The sequence below is a fragment of the Phaseolus vulgaris genome, chromosome 8 (genome assembly GCF_051622355.1).
Source record: "Phaseolus vulgaris cultivar YP4 chromosome 8, ASM5162235v1, whole genome shotgun sequence".
Taxonomy (NCBI): Eukaryota; Viridiplantae; Streptophyta; class Magnoliopsida; order Fabales; family Fabaceae; genus Phaseolus; species Phaseolus vulgaris.
In genome coordinates, this window is record NC_143505.1 from 42,478,516 (window position 1) to 42,502,562 (window position 24,047).

General features: G+C 34.0%; 1 protein-coding gene across 1 annotated transcript; it reads right to left on the reverse strand.

The window, feature by feature from the left end:
• Positions 1 to 850: 850 nt before the first annotated feature.
• Positions 851 to 22,908, reverse strand: LOC137823598 (elongation factor G-1, mitochondrial). Its single transcript, XM_068628801.2, has 20 exons — positions 22,213 to 22,908; positions 20,810 to 21,031; positions 20,010 to 20,131; positions 19,767 to 19,917; positions 18,875 to 18,946; positions 17,472 to 17,567; positions 16,424 to 16,512; positions 16,235 to 16,301; positions 15,480 to 15,518; positions 15,262 to 15,322; positions 14,161 to 14,270; positions 13,996 to 14,070; positions 13,844 to 13,912; positions 13,634 to 13,755; positions 10,182 to 10,307; positions 9,865 to 9,985; positions 9,632 to 9,732; positions 9,494 to 9,554; positions 1,384 to 1,437; positions 851 to 1,293 (listed from the first exon to the last, which is right to left on the reverse strand). Exons 1-20 carry the CDS (start codon positions 22,600 to 22,602, stop codon positions 1,189 to 1,191), a joined length of 2,253 nt encoding a protein of 750 aa, XP_068484902.1. The 5' UTR covers positions 22,603 to 22,908; the 3' UTR covers positions 851 to 1,188.
• Positions 22,909 to 24,047: the final 1,139 nt, after the last annotated feature.

Below are 24,047 nucleotides of genomic sequence, written 5' to 3' on the forward strand. Positions count from 1 at the left end.
TATTTTCTCTTCCAAAATGCTTATTCTGAAAAAACAACTTTGCATTTCGAAATATCCATTCCAGAATGGATTTTTTCGCTTCCGAAAACCTCATCCTAAAGAATAACTTTCCATTCTGGAGTGCTTTCTTCCCTTACAGATTTTCAATGCCGGAATTTATATTTCCATTCTGGAATACCAATTCCAGAACTTTTATTCTTAGAACCATTTCTAGAAACACACACTACCATACCCAACCCAAAACAATACAACACACCTCATATTTTACCTCAAACCGCCAACACAGTCTTCTCGACAAGATCATTGAATTCGTTGGGAAATTGATCTTTCGTAATACCTAGTAATCACCTTTATCATTTCAGAATGAGTATTCTGAATTCTGAAATAGAGTACAGTTGACTCTGAGAGGTTTTCTATTACATCTCATGATAACATTTATTGTTATGGAATAAGGTTCTAAAATAAAGTAGCATTGATCCTGAAATCTTACATATAACATACAACCTAAAATTCTACATCCACGTGTTCATTTCCTACTATTTATTTTCTACAAGGGAAAAAATCAATCTACCTGGCTTCATTCCTTTAATACCTAACATGGGGCTTGGCAAACTTGATCTACACTTCTAAATTTACAAGCCAACACGATGCGATGTAACAGGAAGACAAAGAAAGATTTACATTGAAGGGAAAGAAATAAAAAATTGGCCTGATTGCTTACGAGTGAAAAGAATAAATAAATTGTATCAAAACAATTTATAATAATACTAATAATAAAATTAATCTAACCAAACATTTGAACTTCTTACTAAAACATTAAAAATAAAATTAAAGGCCAGGCTCCCAAAAATATCACTGGTAAAAGGGTTTCTTTTTTCTGGGACCACCCCACTGTTTCGTTCCCTCTCCAACTCCTTCCCTAAAACCAAATTGGTAACTAGTACAAAATTCGGGAATGGAATGAACATAAAATTACATATCTAATAGCTCAAATACGAGCATCTTCATCCTCATCTACAAGTACAGTACCATTTAACTACCGGATCACAATTACAGCAACTTTTATTTCCTTTCCAAAATTGGTTGAGCCAAATAAAATGAAACAAACCTTATCTATATATTATTGTCCAGCTTTTTGGATAAATGATTGTCATAAATATTTTGACCGTGCACATCGACAAAAGCTGATTATTCAGCTGCCTTGTTGCCCTTGTACGCGTTTATCAATTGCGTCTGTACATCATTAGAAACTGATGAATGTTCCTTGTACTCCATTGTGAATTCACCTTTACCCTGCAGTTATTAAAGAAACAACGGGAAATTAAAAATCAAATATAAATTAACATTAAAACATGAAATATTCTCGAGTCACGTCTTATTCACCTGTGTCATTGAGCGAAGAGCTGTCGAGTACCCAAACATATTGTTAAGAGGGACCTGAAATAATTAATAACAACCTATTTAGCCATGACAAATGAAAGTTATGACTATAGGTTCACACACTACATATATATTTCAAACAAACATAATATATCAAATAAAACCAGTAAATAATCATTGTAAAGGAGACGTACAATCTTCGGAAATAACAATTTTTTCCGAATGGCCCCGTTAACCTCATAATTGAATCTATACATTAGAGAATGCTCTCAACTGTAGTTTAAAGATAAAGCAACTAATTAATAGTATCGAGGCTTCATGTTAGAAACTATCACGGCTAGTTGGCATATTTAGATTTCAGAGGGGATCATCTAGAATCATATCAAGAACCAAAGTCGTATTTTACTGAAGCGTGCTCCAGGGTCTTACGTGATTCTTGATGCCACCAAAACATGTTAACATTCATGGCCATGTACACTAACAATGCATATGTATGTAAACATTCCAAACGATATAAGTGTTAGCACAAGGTGAATGGCCATCATAAAAAAAGACTTCTCGCTTGAGAAATATAAGTTTATGCTTCCTTTCCATCCAATATTAAAATATTCATTACCCTGCTCCAACAGATACTTAAAAAGTCCATGATTGAGAGGATTATGTGTCTTGAAGAACTAAATGTGTTGGAAGTGTGTGGTGGAAGAGACTTGGGTGTCATGGGGGCACATGTCCATCTGGTAGTAAGGGATATCCGTTGAACTATTCAACTGTTTGGATATCTCTCCTTAGAAGGTATGTTTTGAGGGTGGGTTCCCAGAGTTTTTGGTAGCTTATCATTTAATATCAAAGTCCATATCTAAAGGTTTTGAGCCAAAGTTCTCTAATGAACAATATCAGGAATATGAGGTTGAAATCCAACAACTTAGCACAATCATCTACAACTTCCAGTTTGTCAACAACTCACATTTAACAATGTATGAGTCAAAATCCATGGATAATTGAGTTAGGTGCATTTAATCTTATTTCCGGCAATATCTATCTATTCTCTTCTCTCTCCTTTCCTAAAGCACATCATTTCGTAATCCTAGCCAACGAATCTGAAATAGCTTTCGAAGGAATTGGTCAACCTTTAAACTTAACTTTTATTCTTTCTATTCCAGCTAGTCCCTATAGTCTCATTTCTTTGAGTCAAATAGGTAAATCGTTGAACTTTACAATAATCTTAGGAAAACATGTCAATTAGAAAAACATGCCAAGTCTTTTTTTCCTAAACATTCTAATTCTAGATGTAACTCTGCTTTTTCTATCATCCATTATGACATTTGGGGGTCAAGTTGTGTGCCATCTTTTGATTTTAGATATTTTGTTACATTCATTGATCAGTTTTCTTGATGTACTTGGATTTATCTAATGAAAGATCATTCTGAACTTTTGTCTATTTTTATGTTTTTCCTTAGTGAAATCATAAACCAAATTGGAAAAATAATCAAAATCTTACTAAGCGATAATGCAAAAGAATACTTTTCCTCTAATTTATCTCAACTCTTTAAGCACGAGATTTTGCATCAATCTAGCTTAGCAAAATTGTATAGCAAAAAGGAAAAAATAGACACAGTTGAAACTATTCGCACCTTATTGTTTGATGCAAATATGCATGTTCATTATTCGGGTGATTCCATCCTAACAATCTATTTTCTCATTAACAAAATTCCTTTTGGCAATAAAGATCCCTACTCCATTCTATTTGCAAAGGAACCTCTCTCTCATATTTCTCCATCTATTTTCAATTATGTATCTTTTGTCCATGATATGTCTTCAGGAGTTTAGATAAACTCTCAACTAGAGCCATCGAGCGTGTCCTCTTAGGTTATTCTTGACTTAAAAAAGGATATCGATGTACCAACTATATGTTAGTGAGGGCAATGCGGGACGGACCATGTGGGCTAGATCGTAGCCCAGTACCAAAAAGCATTGGTCAGCCTCACTAATCTAGCTCACAAACCCGCTTAGGCCCAACCCATTTAACCTGCAGCTTGCACAGGCCAACTATGGGACGAGCGGTTGACTCGTTCACCCACCTAAATAAAGAATAATTATTTTATTTTTCTGCAAAAAAAAATCATATCTCACTCATTATTGTTGTGAGACCTTTATTTTATTTTATTTTAAACAAATTAAATTTAATGTAATAAAAAAATAAATGTTTTATTTTAATCATCTAAAGAAGTTAATATTAAGAGTGACAATGATTCTAATTTTAAGGAAAGTCTTATATTTAAAAAATTAAAAAAAAAAAAAGATTTCAATAAGATACTAGTTAAAAATTAGTCATCTTCACTAAAATATTTTGTGACAAAACTTTGATAAGATACTCTAATACATTTAGATACATATAGCGAGAAAATAGATGAAAAAAAAAATTAAATTATTTTTAATCAAGCCTTCTAACAACCCTCATATATTTTGACCTTAATTGAATGAATTGAAACAATGATGAAATTCTAATTTGTTAGTAGTAGAAATAGATTTTTTTTATAATTAATGAAATTTAAATTTAAAAAAAAAAATCTTACACAGACTAGCCCGCGACCTACCTCTTATGCGGGACGAGCCAGAGAAATAAACCTAACTCCTTACGCAGGGTGGGCCAACCTGACCCGCATTTTGCAAGCCAAACACAAGGCGGGTCACCTGCATTTCCACCCCTACTATATGTCTACCAATGTCGTTTTTAACACTCCCATCTTTCCTCGTTCTAAATAGGATACTAATTATTTCTAACATATCCTACCTCTTCCCTTATTTGATTTTTTCATTTCTTCTACGGCTAACAACCAAAATACCGTTCATAATCCTCCTAAACCATTGTCACCACCGCTTACTACCTATCAACACAGGAACCAAATGCCTAGTCCACGGTGAGTAACAGGTCCTTCTTGATCATCACTTAATACCATTGCTCCTGCTCATCATGACTGAAGTTTGCTCATTGTCATTTGCAAAGGTACTTGCTCTACCCGGAATCCTCATCCTATTTATAATGTCCTAGCTACCACGGGTTGTTTCCTTCCTATTCTGTCTCCATTTCTTCTATCTCTTCTATTACTGTTTCTAACAATTGTGACACAAGCACATGATATTCTTGGATGGCGACGAGCCATGATCACTGAAATGTAGGCTCTTGAACATAACAAAACGTTGGAGCTAGTTCCTCTTAGACAAGTGGTTGTCATTGGGTCTTCTATGGCATTAAAGTTAGTTTCTTAAGGGGTTTGTTGCTTAAGGGGAGTATGGTTTGTAAGTTGCACTACTCTTCCAATGATCTCAAACAATCTTCACATGCTTGGTTCGGCAAGTTTAGCCACATTATTCAGGAATTTGGGTTGGAACACACCAAGGCAAATCATTATGTTCTTTGTTGTCACACCTCCCATGGAAAATCTATTACTATTTCTAACAGTTGTGACATAAGCACTTGATCTTCTTGGATGGCGACAAGCCATGATCACTTAAATGCAGGCTCTTGAACATAATAAAACATTGGAGCTAGTTCCTCTTAGACAAGTGGTTGTCATTGGGTCTTCTATGGCATTAAAGTTAGTTTCTCTTCCTCTTGGGTTTGTTGCTTCAGGGGAGTATGGTTTGGTTGGGTTTGTAAGTTGCACCACTCTTCCTATGATCTCAAACAATCTTCACATGCTTGGTTAGGCAAGTTTAGCCACATTATTCAAGAATTTGGGTTGGAACACACCAAGGCAAATCATTATGTTCTTTGTTGTCACACCTCCCATGGAAAATCTATTACTATTTTTAACAATTGTGACATAAGCACTTGATCTTCTTGGATGGCGACAAGCCATGATCACTTAAATGCAGCCTCTTGAACATAACAAAACATTGGAGCTAGTTCCTCTTAGATAAGTGGTTGTCATTGGGTCTTCTATGGCATCAAAGTTAGTTTCTTTTCCTCTTGGGTTTGTCTCTTAAGGGGAGTATGGTTTGGTTGGTTTTGTAAGTTGCACCACTCTTTCTATGATCTAAAATAATTTGCACATGCTTTGTTTGAAAAGTTTAGCCACAATGTTCAAGAATTTGGGTTGGAATGCAATGAGGTAAATCATTATGTTTGTCACACCTCCCATGGAAAATGTGTGCACTTAATAGTGTATATTTACAATATAGTCACTACCGGGAATGATGCTACTAAAATATCTCAATTAAAAGAATACACATGCAATCGTTTTTTGACCAAGGATCTTGGAAGTCTCAAATATTTTTTTGGCATAGAAGTAGCCCAATCAAAGGAAAGAGTTGTAATCTCTCAAAGGAAGTATGCTCTTTACATCCTTTAAGAGATCAGTATGATTGATATTAACTCGGTGGATTGTCCTATGGATCCAAATCAGAAATTAATGATAGAACAGGGAGAAGCATTATAGAAGACTGGTTGGTAAACTTATTTGTCTTACCATTACGGATGGCAATGCGGAGCAGGCCATATGGGCCGGCCCACAGCCTGCTACCAAAAATCGCGAAGTAGGCCTACTAATCTAGCCCGCTGACCCGCCCTGCATAACCTGCAACCCACACAGGCCAACAGCGGGACGGCGCACGTTGGCACGTTGACCCACATAAATAAAAAATAATTATTTAATTTTTTTTGTAAAAAAAATCACACTTCATTCGCCCATTATTGCGGTGTAACATTTATTTTATTTTATTTAAACACATTGAATTTAATCTACTATAAAAAAATACTTTAATCATTTAAATGAGTTAGTTTTTTTTTATCAACAATAAAAAATAAATAAATAAGAACCACTTTAAGGGTGATCCAACCCATGTACAAAATCGCACAGAAACGAACAACCCCTCTTCCCAGAAGTTTGTCACTAACTTCCTACTAGAACAAATACAGATTGACCAACCTATATAAATCACTTATGTTTAATCGAATACATACAAACTAGGGAAATCAGACACCAGTCAAAAAAGGAAAAACAAGCACAAGGGACTTTAGAGGTTACCCAGGACCAGGCCTTTAGTTGAGCCATGGATTTAGTATGAAGAGTGGCAGTGAATTTAGTTTTAAGTAAAGTCTTATATTTAAAATTTGTTAATAAAAAAAATAATATAGAGATTTCAATAGAATAGTTAAAAAATTAGTCATTTTCATTAAAATATTTTATAACAAAACTTTGATAAGATATTCTTATACATTTACATACATATATAGGAAAAATAAATGCAAAGTAAAATTTTAATTATTTTAAATCAAACCTTCTAATAACCCTCATACTTAAATTTGTATTTTTATCTTAATTGAATGAATTGAAACGGGGATAAAAATCTAATTTTTCAGTAGTAGGAATAAGTTTTTTATAATTAATGAAACATTTTAAGTTTTGAAAAATAAAACAATTTTGCGAGCTGGCCCACATGCCCGTGGGTTACCTCTTATGTAGGGCGGGTCAGTGAAATGAACCCACACTCCTTGCACGAGGCGGGCCCACCCGCATCGCCACCTCTACTTACCATTACAAGACTAGATATGTCTTTGCAAATTGGTGTTGAGTCAATTCAAGCAGAATCCTTGTGTTGATCATTGGAATGTTGTCATTCGCATTCTAAGGGATCTCAAAAAGGCTCCACACAAGAACTACTTTAAGAAGATGAAAGACACAAATCTCTAGAGATTGTGATGGCAATTGGGTTGGTTCTCCTATGGAGAGACGCTTTACTACAAGATATCGTGTTTTCTTTAGAGAAATATTATCTCTTGGAAAAGCAAGAAACAAAATGTTATTGCCTATTGAACCTATAGGACAATGGTATTCTTCACTTATGAGTTTATATGGGTAAGTCAATTCCTCTAAAAATTAAATTTGTGAGATTCAACAAATGGAGATGTATTGTGATAACCAAGTTGCTCTCCACATTGTTTCCATTCCATTATTTAATTAGAGGAATAAACACAAAAATTGATTGTCATTTTATTAGAGAAAAGTTGTTGTCCAAAGCAATCTGCATTCAGTTTGTCAAATCAAATAATCAACTTGCATATATATTCACAAAACCTTTAAGAGGAGCTCGGGTTGAGTTTATTTGTTCCAAGCTTGGCACATACACTTTGTATGTTCCAGCTTGAAGGGGAGTGTTAGAATAAGTTGTCTTAAGTAGAAATTATTGAAAGCTGATCTGTGATGTGTTGTATTGTACCTAGTTCCTAGATATGTATTTTCCTACCCTTTTCTCTTCTCTCATACATTGTACCCGTTATCCCCAAAAAGTTATTATAATATGAGAACCTAAGAGAGGGAAAATCACTCTCATTCATTCCTCATTCTTTTGTATTTTTCTAAAGTAAAATGAAACAAAAAAAAGATATGAGAAGCACAATCTAAAGCTTTCAAGATGTCTTACCAAGATCCTGGAACAAAATTTATTGTCAAAAATAGGGTAGGAAATCAAGAGATGCGAAGTAAAACGTATTGTGGATGAAGAAAAAATTGGCTATATAGCACGATAACAAAAAGAGATGGGAAACCTACTTCTATAAGTTTTTTCATGATGAGCAAGAATCAGCTTGTATTACTGAAGAGTAAGAAATCCAAAAGACAAACAAAGTTTAGGTTACCATAAAAGAATTCAAGATAGAGAACTGAATTAAGCCTTGAGGAGGATGGATAATGGTAAGACTATCAGTCTCAATCAATGTTGTTAAACTCGAGGATCAGAAAGGAGATAAAAGACTCAACTCATAAGATTACAGGTTCATAATGGTTCATAATTCATAAAATGTTGATGCATAAAACAACTAATAAATTCATAGATGTTTAATACAATTAAACTATCCAAGGCTTGTTGCCATTATAAAACAAGGCACCCACCCAACAATAGAAGAGAAGAGAAAAACACATAAAAGATAAACAAGGAGAACAATGATTGAGAGCGAAGCGAGCGGCAACAACAGCGACAAGCACAAGCATTGACGAACAGCAGATAGAGCAAGTGATAGCAAACAAAGGCAGATGCGGATAGGACAGCTTTGAGAAGTAGCAAACACGAGTGCAACTGCGAACCCGATTGCGAAGTGCAACGCTAGTGACAGTGGTGAGCACGACAGCGACAGTAGCAGGGGCAAGTGGTGGCGAGAGCGAGTGAAGGTTTGTGGGTTTTGTTTTGGGATTTCTTACTAACCTAACACAGCATCACGTTTTGGAATGTTTTACGCCAGCGTGCCGCGAAGCACCATTTTTCTTTTACCAATAATGGTTGTTCACTTCCGATCCACCAATAAGTTATGGCCATCCTTTGATCCAACGAGCCGCGCGACAATTTGCTTTGTTCCCTTCCTATTCCAATCTTCCTTCAAAGTTAACTCGACTTGTCCTCCAAACTCGCTAAATCATGGGGTATGCGAGTATACTCACAATTTTAACAACACTAATCCCAGTGATATTCCTATTGACATTTAAAAATGTGTAGGAAAACAGAAAATTATTTAGCTTACTAAGATATTGAATGAGATTTTGGTATCTAAGAAAATATTGTTGAAGTCAAGCCCTTTCTAAGATCAAGTTTTAATGATAATAAACTATCAAAGAAAATTATCAGGATTTTGAACGTATTGTATTCATTGGTTTTCCTTCAAATTGTGATTAGAAAGAGCAGGACAAATCCCCATTCAAAAGAACAACTCTAAGAAAATAAATTAAGTTCAAGAAGAATATTTCCAATGCACACGAGTGAAAGTAGCAAAAACCAATAAATTAAGATGGACAAGAAACAAAATTATTGTATCTTATGATAGATGTTGGTGTGAGACTTATCCAAGAAAAAGATGACAAAAAAGTTATTAAAGATGTGCAAAGGAGACTAAAGGGACAAATAAGGATAGTAGTTCGCACCATGTGAAAAGGGATAAATGCAACCAAGGACACTAGATGAAATTATTAAAAGAAATTTCATGGTGAATAATATTCCTGAAAATGTGATCCATGTACTCATCTAGTGGGATAAGGCTACTGATGTTTCTCCATTGGTCAACAATACCTAACTACAAAGTAGTTAAAAGCAAAAATACTTTTAAAGAGACATGTGAGGTACTTACGTGAGCAGTAATGACAGAATCATCTCCTTCCTGGTCATTTCCAACAATTACACCTTTTCTCCTTTACATGAGTTACAAAAGTATGTCAGAATTCTGAAAATTTACCACACTATCCATTAAAAAAAGTATAACCCTCACTTGTTGATGTCACCAGCAACAGCTCCCTGAAATTCTGTTGGTACTTTCAGCTCAACAAGCATAACAGGTTCTAATATTACTGGTCTGGAAGTTGCATAACACTGTTACAAAATATGACACTATGAATTATCAAAGATTCATACCATCGCATGGGAAGAAATCAACAGATGATTACAGGGAGAATGTGTGAATTGTTATTTATAAAGAAATATGGATAACAGAAATGGAAGGACCTGTCTAAAAGCATAGATAGAAGCCAATTTAAACGCAAGTTCACTGGAATCAACAGCATGAGCAGCACCATCTGTCAAGACAACTCGGAGATTTTCAACTGGATGTCCAATTAAGGCACCACTGTATGGAAGAGAGAAATTGAGTTGCCATAACAAATATATGTTTAATCATACAAGAAGGACCAAATTGTGTTAAACCAAACAAAAATGTAGATTGTTATTTGATAGAGGACAACACACTACATGACAAATCACAAATGATCTTTGAAGTTAGACCTTAGAATACATGATTACGCAAACATTAGTATTGTACTCACGAATTGGCAGCTTCTTTGAAACCCTTCTCAATTGCGGGGACAAAATTTGATGGAATAGCTTGACCAACAAGCATGTTTTCAAATTCAAACTTAGTTGATGACCCTGCAGGGAGTGGTTCAATATACCTGCAAATACGTTGAATAGAGTACACATCAAGAAATATATGGGGGATCACAGAAGAAATGGAACCACAAATAGTTTCTACAAAATTGAAAAGTTATAAGAATTTACCAAACATAACATATATCAACAATCTGTTCATGTGTAAAACATCATAAACAGACTTTCCAATTCCATGCAGATGTTCTAAATTATATTTAAGTATATTTACCGAGAAACACAGTTTTTTCTAAGTAATATATCACAAGTATAATATAGACTCATTCAAAGCTCACAAGAAAAAGGTAAAATATGTACAAGATAAAATTAGGTGCCAAGCAAGTAGGAAATAATTCATATCAAGCATGAACATAGTCTACAACACAGTCCCAATTGATGCAATTTGTTGGCCACATTTGCCAAGAGCAATTCTTGAGCATTGTGTACTACCGTGACAATTATTTTACCACATTATGATATCATGATATAAATATTTTGACTGCTCATCTTATGGAATGAGAATCCAATCTTTTTACACAAGCCTCACATCACAAGTATTGTCACTCACATCTGAAAAAAATACATAAACAAAGATTACAAGTTTCAATTTAAATGCCCTCCTTTTAAACCATGTTTATTTTTTGCAAGTCAATAATGTATTGAAAGGGAATAGACATACAGAACAAAAGGAAGTATTGGATGTTAGACCAGGAAGGAATTTAGTTATAAATAATAAGGCCCAAAGAAACATAATCGGCTCAGGCCAGTAGAGAACCATGTATTGATTAGTGAATACCAATCTGTGGTTTGTCAACTGAGGTGTCCAAATTCGTCGTTGAGTGAAAAAGATTGTTAACCGAATTGTTCATGAATGGGAAAGATGGCAGGCAGTGGAAAGAGAAAGGTGTAAGGCAGGGCAGTGGTTAGGCTAGGCATAGTAAAAGAAGATGGGAATGGAAGCTGAAAGTAAATGCTGCTATTTTGTTTTCTTGAAGAGTGCTGCTATAGAGCTCTGTACAGTACTTTCAATGTTACCTTATTAATGGCAGATGGTGGAAGACAAAACTCTGTCATACAAACATGCCATTGTAGCCTATGGCACAGCCATAGTGGGCCTCCCTTCACAAATTGCACCAGGCAATTGGCAAAAACATTCACCATGGCACCACCATTTAAGAGCAATGAGCACTTCTCTTTATAATAATACTTTATGTATATAATTTATAACTATTAAGATGATAAAAAAGTTGGTTGTACTAATTTGTAAATTCAAATTGCCTATCGACTATCTATATCCCCTCATACCAATACTTTGTAAGGTCACATCAATGTTGTTAGTAAGAAGATCTAAAAGGAGATAAAAAATCATAACTAGAGAATCGTAACTCAACTAGTAAGAGTTACTAGTATATGAAAAATAATATTCAATACATAACACAAATAAAAATAAATCCTTCATATTAGAAAATCGTCACTGCTTGATGCATTATAAAACAAGGCAGCACCGCTTTCTGCCATTATAAAACAAGGCAGCAAGGAGCAAAACACATTAGAAAAATAAACAGAGACGCGCAGCAGCAGTAAGAGCAACTGAAGGTTCGTGGATTTCGTTTCAGATTTCTTACTAACCTAACAGAGCATCACATTTTGGGCCTTATTTTGGACCAATGGGGCAGCAAAGCATCATTTTTTTAACCAAAAATGGTCGTTCACGAGGCGAGTAGAGGATTGAGGAGATTCTGCGTTCCTTCAATCCCCTCTGATTTTGATCTGCCATCCAAACTCGCTGAATCGTGCAAGTATGTAAGTATACTCGCGATTTTAACAAAATTGGGTCACATACCCATTACCAGAACCACATACTGAAGAATTTTGTGAACCCGTTAACAAATCAAAAGCCCCCAACAAATTTAAAGGATACAATATTGTCGTAAAACCAACTACATAGACTAAAGCAAACAGGTAAAAGTGGGATATATCACTTCAAAAATTATCAGCATAAAAAACTTATTTATACAACGCAGGGACAGTACAGTAAATACAAGAGTCTACATGTTAAAAAATATTCAATTATACTTGTATTAAGATTCACAATAATAATTCATAAGTTTTTTTATGTGGTGATTTCTTTAAACAAGAAAGGAGCACATGAGCTGAGTTTAAGACATTTTCCAAATATCTTTGTCATAATTATAGAAATAAGAAGCGGTTCCTGTATAATAAAAATATATATCATTAAAAACATTTTTATTTATTCTTGTATCATATATTTATTATTAAATATATTCTATTTATTGTATTTACTGATAGTTTTTTCTTAATATAAATAATACATTATGTATCATAAACTATAAGGTTTCAACTCAATGTCTCACTCTTTCATATAGTTTAACAATCTTGACACAAGATAAATAGAAATCAACACCAAATGAGCACAATTTGACATTTTCTAAAAATCCAAGCCAATAATAACTCAAAAATAAGCAAGCACCATAGAGAAGCTAAGAGGGCAATGTTGTTAAACTCGAGGTTCGTAACTCAACTCGTAAGAGTTACTAGTATATGAAAAATAATATTCAATACATAACACAAATAAAAATAGGTTCATAATTCATAAAATGGTCATGCATAAAATAACTAATATAAAATTGTAACTGCTTTATGCCATTATAAAACAAGGCAGCAAGGAGCAGAACAGATTAAAAATATAAACAGAGAACAGAGAGGAACAACGGAAGTGAGAGCGAGCTGGTCGACACAAGCAAGAGAGTGGTGGCAAAAACAATGGTGGAGAGTGCGAGCGGTGGCCAGCGATGCTTGTGGTTTATTTCGGGAGTTGGTTTTTTGGGGTTCTTTTTTATTTGCTTACTAAACCACCATAGCAGAAAAGGATACAAGTAGGAGAAGACAGTCCAACGATCCTCCGATTCACCTGGCAGCACACCTACTTGCTCCAATTCGGGCAGGTCACGATCTGCCGTGCAAGTCACCTCACCTTCTCCTCCAAACTCATTGAGTCATACGAGTTTGCAAGTATACTCATGATTTTAAATTGTCAGAGGGAACTTATTGTGCTAGGGACTAAGGGTGTTTTGTTTATACAAAAGGGGCATATCTGACTAAGAAAATCCCTGTTTAAAATTTATAATCCCTCAATAACTATTTTACAATTTTAATGAGTGCATGAAAAAGGAACAAAGAATAATAAAGTTAGCCAAAAAGAGTTCAAAGTTCAAACACATGTTAGAAGTTGGGAATATATGGAATACTGGCCCAACGTGCGTAAATAAATTTATCTGAAAACAGATAATATTTACATAAAACAAAACAGCAATGTTGAATCAATACCTACCCAATTACCCGACCATATTGACCTTGCCCTCCACTTTGCTTCTTATGCAAATAATCAAAATCAGCACGTTGAGTAACAGTTTCTCTGAAGTTAACACGGGGCTTTCCAACTGAAGCATCAACCTTAACAGGTAAATACAAATATTAAACAGCAGAAAAAGCAAATATTTGGACAGCATCAACAAGAAAGCAATGTGGAGGAAAATGGTACCTTGTACTCTCTCCTTATGCGTTCAACATAGATATCTAAATGCAATTCTCCCATTCCAGAAATGATTGTCTAACAACAGAAGTTTACTAATATCAAGATGAGAATAATGTCATTGCTACTTGAAAGAGAAGGATAAAAGAATTAAAGATAACCTGCCCACTCTCCGGGTCCAAGCCAACACGAAAAGTAGGATCTTCCCTTTGGAACCGATTCAAAGCTTTCGAAAACTATAAGAAATTCAACGGGAAAACCAATCATGTGATAAACCTCAAAGCTGGAACAGGGGGTTGATGTGTTACATAAAATACATTACTCACTTGTCCGCCAGAATCTTTAGATACCGGCTGAACAGCTAACGACATCACTGGCTCAGGAACATTCATAGAAGTCATTGTGTACTTAACTGAACCATCGGTAAAAGTATCTCCTGATAACCAAGACAAATGTTAAGCAAATATATTCAAAATGAAACAAAAATACAGCCAGAAATTAATAATGAATGGAAAGAGACAGCCCCAACAACACATCTTCAGCTTATATAATCCAAAAAACACTAGAAGATTTAGTTAAAAAAACACTGCTAACTAATATTCAATGATGTAGACGATAGATTCCCACAAAAAAGGGAAAAAATGATACAAAAAGAATAAATGGAGTAGCATATAGAGAAAGTGATTAAACATGTAATTCTATATTGTATCATTCTGCATTCGGCTGACAGGGGCAGACACACAAGGTGATTCAACACAAAGGTCAAAGTGAAAACTCTTATCAAATTCAATATTTACTAATTTAATAACTATCAATCAATTAAAAGTAGTAAAAATGTCAAAGTTGTCAAGCACCGTGGAATTTATCAGCAATCTAGAACTGAAAACTACTGCTATTTGATAGGTATTATTGGTGGAAATGCGTACTTTCATTTTAATACATTTCAAAGACTGTATGGCTATAACAAGAGTAAGGGCCAGAATTAGATTTGTGGTGTGTGGTTTACAGTGTTCTATTGTACATTGTTAGAGAACACCGCCAATATGTTAAGGACACCTCCTGGTCTTACCATGTCATGAGATTGGGTATTGCTTATGGGCATCCAGTGGAGATCTTTTCATCATTACAGAGAATGGGGATGCAAAAGTTTATTTCAGTATGCAAGCTAGAAAGATCTCAGTTTTTCATCAATTCTGTCACTTTACTCTTCTTTCACAATACATGTGTTGCATTTTTTCAGTTTTTTTTTCATCCTTACAGGTGAAATTTATTCTCCAATAAAAATATAATCCCTCTTTTAATGATGATTTGATGATATATAAAGCACCATCAAAAGATTTGGCAAACACCTAGCAAAAATAAATTACAAAACAGGAGCAATATAAATTTAAGAAATGTATAGGTTAAACCAAAGATAAAAGAATAACCTGATGCACAATCAACACCAAATACAGCAACTATTTGCCCAGCATGAGCCTCTTGAATGTCCTGCAGCAGATTGTTAGAAAACCCAATTAGAACTTGTTAGAAAATGGCCAAGAGACAAGTGACAAAACCCCACCAGTCTATGTTCAATAAATAAATAAATAAAAACTTTTCCAGGAGCATTCAATTCAATAGGAATACTGAAACTTTGAAAACAAACCTCCATCTCATCAGAATGCATCCGAACCAAGCGTGGAACCTACATTAGATAGAAGAAAGGATTCAGACACAATTTCACAATAGTCTTGAAATGCAATGCAAGAAAAGAGACATGCACCTAATCTTACTAATAAGATACTGTACTGCATTTTATTATGTATCCTGCCTCATATAAAAACTAAGGCAAGGACCAATATTTGTTGCACTGCTTAGTTTTTCAAGGATCTCTAATACAGACCACTTATTAATTGCCTGTCTTTGGACATACAAAAAAAAATCCGAGAAAAAAGGAAGAGAAATCCAAACATCCTCGAACAAGAACATGCAGGGAGGTTCATTGTAAGATGTGTGGTTAAATTCAATAAAATACCTTCCTGTGTAGGATGAGTTCCTTCAAAAATTAGTCCATAATGCTAGTATGACAGTATCTAGTAAAAGTTTCAATCCATGCACTTAGTCTTTAAGATTTAAAACCATGAACTAACAGGATTTCCTTTAAAATTAAAATAAAGTAATATTTTGAAACAACAAAAAATATTTGAACTAATACTATTGTAGAATGGTCTTCAAAAAATATCTTGAATAAAATACTCAATGGACTTGTACCTATTTTTAGAATGGAAATGAACACGAGGAGAGAAAAAACAAAACATGAATATAGGACATAGAGACAGAAAATCAGGTTCACAGGGCAAAACACTCATGATGAAGACTTAGAAATGCTCAAGCTAGAACAGTGAAGAGCTATAAAATTACCTTGATTCTCTTGCCAGTGTTTACATTAACAATAAAATCACCCTTCCGAATTACTCCCTCATATATTCTTCAGCCAAAAAAACAAGGACAATTAACTTATATATAATGTAGGTTAACATAAATTGAAAACAGACGATAAGCTGAAAAATGGTTTGAAATGGGTTAAGAGCCTCCTACTGTGACAGGTACCTTAGATATGTTAACTGACCAAACCGCCCTTCCTCCAACTTGAAAGCCAATGCCACAAGTGGCCCGTCAGGACTTCCAGGCAACTCAACCTAAATAAAAATAGAAAATTACAATGACCCAATAACAAGCAAGATAAGAAAAAGTAACTGAAACATGCAGGCATATCACAAACCGATATGACTGTAAATCTCCAGATCATGAGTTTGCAGGAATCAGTCATATTATCCACAAATGTTATTTCATTCAGCAAATGTTATGGAAAGAATACAAGCAGGTTGCATCAAAGCCTGGTGTGTGCATATTTCATAAAAGAGAAGTTCTCCAACTAACTTTTGGGTTGTTATTCAATTAGTTTGTAACACAGCTATCACTTGACAGTGGTTCAGTTAGTTGTTTTTCTGTTCAGTTATTTACGCAGCTGTCACTATGACAATTGTATCCTCTAACCCTACGAAGAGTTAGGTGAGATTTGGCACACCCTCAGAGTAAAATTTGCTTCTGTTAAATTTAAACTCTTTCCCAGCTCACATACAGCCAACCTTGTTACCATACCTCACCTCCAATACCCAACTATATCCTGAAATTATAGACCTTAATTTCTGTTGAAAAAGAATTTTTTTATCAAGAGGATCCTAAACATTTTTAATTTAGTCTTCTTTTAAAAGGTAGTGAGTTATATTTTAAAACTCTAAAGCAATTTGACTACTACCATGATATAAATCTCAGTTATGTCAATTTTTATTTTGGTGTTGTATTTCTTCTTGGCTAGTAACATAAAATATTACAATCCACGCATTATTATGTTTCTTTATTAAAGATTAAATGCATGCATTAATGTTACTATTCATACTTTTTAACTATTTGAATGGAGTTACGTTTCATTACATAGAACACATTCAAAGCAAATTTTATCATTTCAATAGTACATCTATAATTCATGATTCAAAAATATGGCCTTTCAATTAAAACTTAATTTGAAATATATGACAATCACAAATAACTACATTCTATTAAACCAAGACAGACCAACTTTCAATGAATCAGGTACCTTGTCTTCATTCTTGGTTTGGTCAAGGGCATAATTACTAACTTCAATTGGACATGGCAAATAGTTAAGTACACCATCCAGAAGTGGCTGCACCCCCTGTACCAGCAACAGAAAATTAAAACTGAGATGGAAGGTAACAACACTAACAAGTCATGAGTACGATGAAATCTTGAATGCATGGGAATTGAATAGATAATCAAAATATTCATCATTTAAACAATCAATATCGAGTATCGATTTAAGAGAAAGCATAAAGAATGTTCATTATGTTACATAATAAGAGAGCAATACAAGCAACATTGTACTTGAGTTAGCATAGATAAATGCAAAAGGGGAATATTAACAAAAGGCAAACAAACAAAAATGTATCAGAGAATTTCTGGAACAAAACAAAGCCATCATAAAGAAAAAAAAAATCTTCCAAGCTTTCAAAAAATAAATAGATAGGAGATCAGAGATGTTCAGAAAAGAGGAGGATAATGTAATGTGACTACAAACATTCCACTGCAAAACCACTGCAAAGGAATGATTTATATAATAGCTAATTTAAAAAATAATATTATTAATTACTAAGGTCATAAGGTAATTAGAGTTTATATTAGGCCTTGGTCTGAAATGTTATCAGACCCAAAAAGCCCAATGTTGCATGACATTTATGATGGATCATACATACACACTCACCAGTAGGGTAGTTGTATGAGTATCACACTAGGTTGCTGGCAAGACAGCTTCAAATGGATTCAAGGTGCATTTGAAAGAGCTTATTTGCAACTTATCGGGACTTGTGACATAATTACTAGTATATGCATTTGGAAAAACATATAAAATAGCTAATGATATGTCAACTCGTTAAATTTAGCTCATTTCAGTAAGCTACCCAGAATAGTTTATGGAAACAACTTACAACTTATATGAAAAAAGTTGTACTCTGTTTTATTAGAATAAAAGTAAATAAGATAAATTATTTTCTCTCTGTATATTTCTGTTACATTGTTTCCCTCTCTGGTTTGTTATTTCCAGTTGTCCCCTTCGGTAAATCTGTTTTGGGGGTTTTGGTCTTTTTGCTTTCAAGGGTAGCTTCTATAAAGGCTCCCTTTGTATTCAGCTTTATACAAGATAGAAATAATAAAATATATAACAACTTATATGTGCCCTTAATTAAGGTGTTTTCCAAAACAAGTCCTCAATTACAAACATAACATCTTATACAGACCCAAACTAATTTAGACCAAAATCACAACATTAAGTCAACTCATGGCAAAAAAATAACACTGAATTAACTAGATAAAGAGGAGGGAATAAAGAAGGTAATGACTATTGCATCAATATACAAACTGAAAGTAATTATTTCCATCATTTTATGGCAGAAAAAAAATACAAATGGAAAGTAATTCAATGATTACCTTGTTTTTGAAAGCACTACCCATGAATACTGGTATAAATTTCTGTGCTAAGGTAGCCCTACGAACTGCTTCCTACACACAAAAATATTAATCACAATAATAAAACTATTCAAAAATAAAATATTGAGGGAGGATATGGATAGAGGCTAACAAGGTGCTATTTGTAACACCCTAAATATTTCTAGAATATGTGTTTGGAAAGAGAGATATGTAGAATAAAATATAAATTAAATGACAATTTTTAAATTTTATAATGTGTTTAACAATAATAGTTTCTAGAACCACTAAAAATTGATGCATTTATAAATTTTATAAATAAACAATAAATAAAAAATTAAATGATAATAATATTTTTGACATTGAGAGATATGTGCTAGGGGAAAAACTGTAAGACAAAAGAGAGAATCGCTGCATGTCTCTGCTAGGGTGAAATATTTATTGAAAATAAATGAGTCAACTTATACGCATTCTACCAGACTCAATTTTTACCATATATATTTGGGTGCTAAATTTATCCACACTTAATCTCTTACTTTAATATCTTATCTAAATATCTAACCTCCTAAGCTCATATCTTCATTGTAACAGTGTGTACGACCTATAGCGCTACCCCTAATGCCACCTTCTGCATCAACTTCACCACCACTATTCCCTTGATTCATGTGACAAGTTAGTGGGTGCAGCCAACTACTCCTTTGGTCCCTATTGTAGTTTTATGGTTTGAAGAGTAGAGTTGTCACGATCACCTTATCAAACAGTCCAAGGTCCTCCATATTTTCAGACAACAGGCTAGGAAACTAACTGATAAAGCTTAGTAGAATAAATATGATTTGCAACTCAATGAATCAAATATTTAACAAAAAATACTATGAAAAAAATAATTGTTCTACACCTGAAGATCAGCAGCTGATATGGTCTCATCGCCAAGAAAAGCTTCAGCAAGTTTATCGTCAACTTCTGAAACAGTTTCTATAAGTTCACGTCTTTTTTCTGCCACAAATGCTTCCATATCTGCAGGCACGTCTTCAGCAACAACTTTTTCACTGCAATAAGCAGCAATAGTGTAAAGCAAAAGAATAATGCCAGAGGAGACTTCATCATAGGAACACAAAATGCAGAAGGTTTTGAAACATACCCACTTGAACCATGAAAATAGTAGGCCTTTAACTGCACAAGATCAATAAGTCCTTTAAAATCTTCTTCCAAACCTATTGGAACTTGGATTGCAGCACTATGATGTCGAAGCTTAGATCTAGCCTGAAAAATAAATAAAACAACAAAAAATGCTGTCAGAAAGGTAACTATTTTAAATCAAATAAGGCTGAGAGAATTTTTAAAATACACAGGGTTAGTATAAAATAGATACCAGAGGTCAATAAATTATAAAACTAAAATTAATAGTTTATGACTTGCATAATGCTAAAATCAATATTAAGATAGAATAGCCTCCGCTTACAAAAACAGAGTCACAGATGATTTTTAATTATGACCAATGTTTATAAAGAAACAGCTTTGAAAGAATTTGAAAATCAACTTTTTCAAAAGACCCACTTTCTCAAATGCCACTGGTACAGTGAAAGGGGTGTTCTTGGAAGGATAAGGTCACGGAGGATGGTACCCCCGTGGTACCATGTTGAGAAGGGAGAAACCGAGAAGGAATGAAATGAATTCAGTGTTGGGTACACACATGAGTATTCTTATTTATAATGAAAAAAGAGATACGATAAATAATTAACAAAAATCAACATCTAATAATGGGAAATATTTGGTAAAATATTTCTCTATCAAATCATATCTCCCAATTTAATATAAGCAAATAATATCCCTAACATAATCAATTCATATCTCTAACAAGGGGAATAACTAAAATTGTGTACATGGTACATAAACAACGATAGTGTTGTCTACAATGACTTCCATAAATCTCAAAGACACCTGATTTAACACTTTCCATGGATCAGCTCCCATCCGATCAAGTTTGTTGATAAATGCAAGTCTTGGAACGTCATATCTTCTCATTTGCCGATCAACAGTAATGGACTGACTTTGCACCCCACCAACACTACAAAGAACGAGAATGGCACCATCAAGGACACGCAAAGCCCTCTCAACCTCAATGGTAAAATCAACATGACCAGGTGTGTCAATAATGTTAATCTGCAACAACACATTTCCCAGGATTTTAAATATAAATTATATGCAAGACAAAGAGGGAAAAACAAAGACGTTTTCTCAAATGGCTAGAAGAATATATCAGTTACCTTCTAGGCATACTACAAGCAAGAAAAACAAGTTGTCCATCAAACTTTCAACATTTCTGATTGACTTCAGGATACAATTTGCTTTAGTTTAACACCATTTTTTGGTTTCACTATATTCCCCACTCATTTTAGTCATGCACGACCAGAGACAGAGTAACTCTTCAATCTTTTATATTTCATAATTAATCACTAATCATAACCACAACTAACACTGATATTGATAATAACAACAACGCCCAAATTCCAAACTCTGATTCCTGTTACCTCAAAACCTCACTACCACCACCTCAAAATTCATTAAAACTTGATAAGTAATCATAATAATTAATATTGATAATAAAATTAGTAGCAACAGCAGCACTCAAATGGAGAAATCCAAATTCTCCCTTTATTTTTATTTTTTTCTCAATAGTTCAAAATTAAATTCAATTTGAACTCAACTAACGTCACAAACTCTTCATCTCTTCCAATTTTATCGGAAATAATAAAGAAACTTAATTTTAAACATTATCACCATAATAATTTGTACACTTTTTCAATCAATCAGAATCTTAAACCATTAGTTATTGTAAAAGTGAACACCGCTATACAATCTGCAATTGTATGACGTTCTAAATATTTTTACACTGTATATGCATTCAAATTAAAACAGAAAAAAAAAAAAAAAAAAACTTTTCCATACAAGGACTTCTAACAAAGAAAAACAAGAAGAAAATTAAGTTCTCCAAAAGCTAAAATTAGCTTACCCACAGGTTAAAAATATTGAAAGAAGCTATATGTGAGAACTTCTACAAATTAGCTTATGCATAAGCTAATTTGAACTTATGGAGAAACTAATTTTAATTTTTCCTTCTATTTTTTTTATTCTAGAAGTTCTTATTGTAAAAATATATCCAATCAGGCCTTTGTTACCATATAGTCCAAATTCCTCCTATTTCTTCAAAACCTCACTAACAGCACCTCAAAATTCAATCCAATTCAATTCAATTAGAAATCAAAGAGCATAGCAAACTCTCCCAACTTTGTTTAACTACTTCAATTCAACAGACGGTAACGTTTACAGCAACAAAGTCAAACCTTATAGTCCTTCCAAGTGCAGAAGGTGGCAGCAGACTGAATTGTGATTCCCTTCTCCCTCTCCAAGTCCATGGAGTCCATCTTGGCGCCAACGCCATCCCTGCCCCTCACCTCGTGGATCTCGTGGATTCGACCCGTGTAGTACAGAACCCGCTCCGTCAGCGTCGTCTTCCCGGAGTCGATGTGCGCCGAGATACCGATGTTGCGGAGCCGCTCCATCGACTCTTTCCACCAGGGATCCTTCTCCGCCTTCGCACGCGCCGCGTTACCGGCCGAAAACTGCCGGAGCTGGAAGGAACCGCCCAGGAGGAACGCCGCCGGTGACTGCGACGCGGTGGAGCAGAGCGCGTAAAGGAGGCGCGGTGCGGAGGACCGGGACAAGCGTGCCATGGCGGGTGGAGGGTTTTTGGCTGTCTCTTCTTCTGGGGTTTTGACTAGGGAAGTGGAACTAAAACCCTAATCCTAGTGGAATGGGTTCCAATTTGCAACATCGATCGGTTCAAGTGTGTAAAAATGTTCTCTTTTACAAATATCATCACTTATATTAACAATGTTTAAACCTTGTTAATACACTTTTCAATATTCTTTTAAATTGAATTACTTTATAATACATTATAATAATAAATATAAAAATAATAAATACTCCATAATCTTCTGCTTTTTTTTTGGATTTTTGTCTACTAGATTTGTTGTTCTATTTTTGGATTTTTTAGTGTGAAATATTTATGTTTTTTCTTATTTTTTGTTTTTTGAATTTTTGCTTTGTGACCAGTTCGGTTTTGCTTTTAACCTTTTGATTTTGTTTTTTATGTTGAATTTAGGGCGTATATTATTTTTCTCCCCTTTTTTATTTCTAAACACCATCACATTTACATAGACTCAAACTCGGTCGTTGTTGTTGCTTCATTTCTTAGTTGCGAGTAACGCCATTGGTCTCTGCAACCGAAAAATGTTTATCTTCCTTCCCCTATCTCTTTGTTTCTATGTCAAATTTTATTTATATGTGTTTGACATATTTGATTTAGAGTTTTAATTTGTGTCTGTATTGTTCTTTCTTCGTTGCAATTTTAAGTTTATGGTCATTAGGTTTTCTTCTTCTTCTCATTAAAGATAAAATATTGGAATTGAAATTAATTTTTGTTTAACTTCCATATCTTTTTTTGGCAGTGGTGGGGTTCTTGTTTGCTTATTTCAAATGTTTCAACTTTTACTTTTCATTTTCTTGAGTGATGATTTTTTGTTGTAAAATTGTGATACTTAAGTGCAGTTAAATTTGGGGTAGGGAGGTGCTTGTCATAATGTTTAAGCGTTGTTGTAGCAACATTGTCTTGGATATTGTGAGGGATAAAGAAAAAATGGAGAATGATGAGCATAGGCCTAAAGGGGATATCTTAGTGCCTTTTAACTTTTGAATGTTGGGGAAATCTTCTACTATTTTTCATCTGTTTTGTTGCCAAATTTAGTGACCTGAGATTTAGTTTTGGTGGTGAAATTCTGATATTTGCTTTTAGTAGGTTTGCAGAATTGTTGATTTTTAGGTCACTTGTGTAATTTGTTCTATGTAATTTTTAGCTTTGATATATTTCTATTCATAAATTCAGGTTTTACGCCTTTAAACCCTTGACAATATCCATTAGAATAAACCAAGGCAACTTACACTAAGAAGATTATCATAATATATATGAGAAAATCTTAACTTTAGCTTATTCAACTTATTTTCTTCCTTATCTGATAGGAAAAACTGCAAATGAAGAAAGGATAATCAATGAAGAAAAATGTTCAAAACAATGTTTTAAACTTTTAATGTTGATGTTATCATCTCTAAAATATCTTCA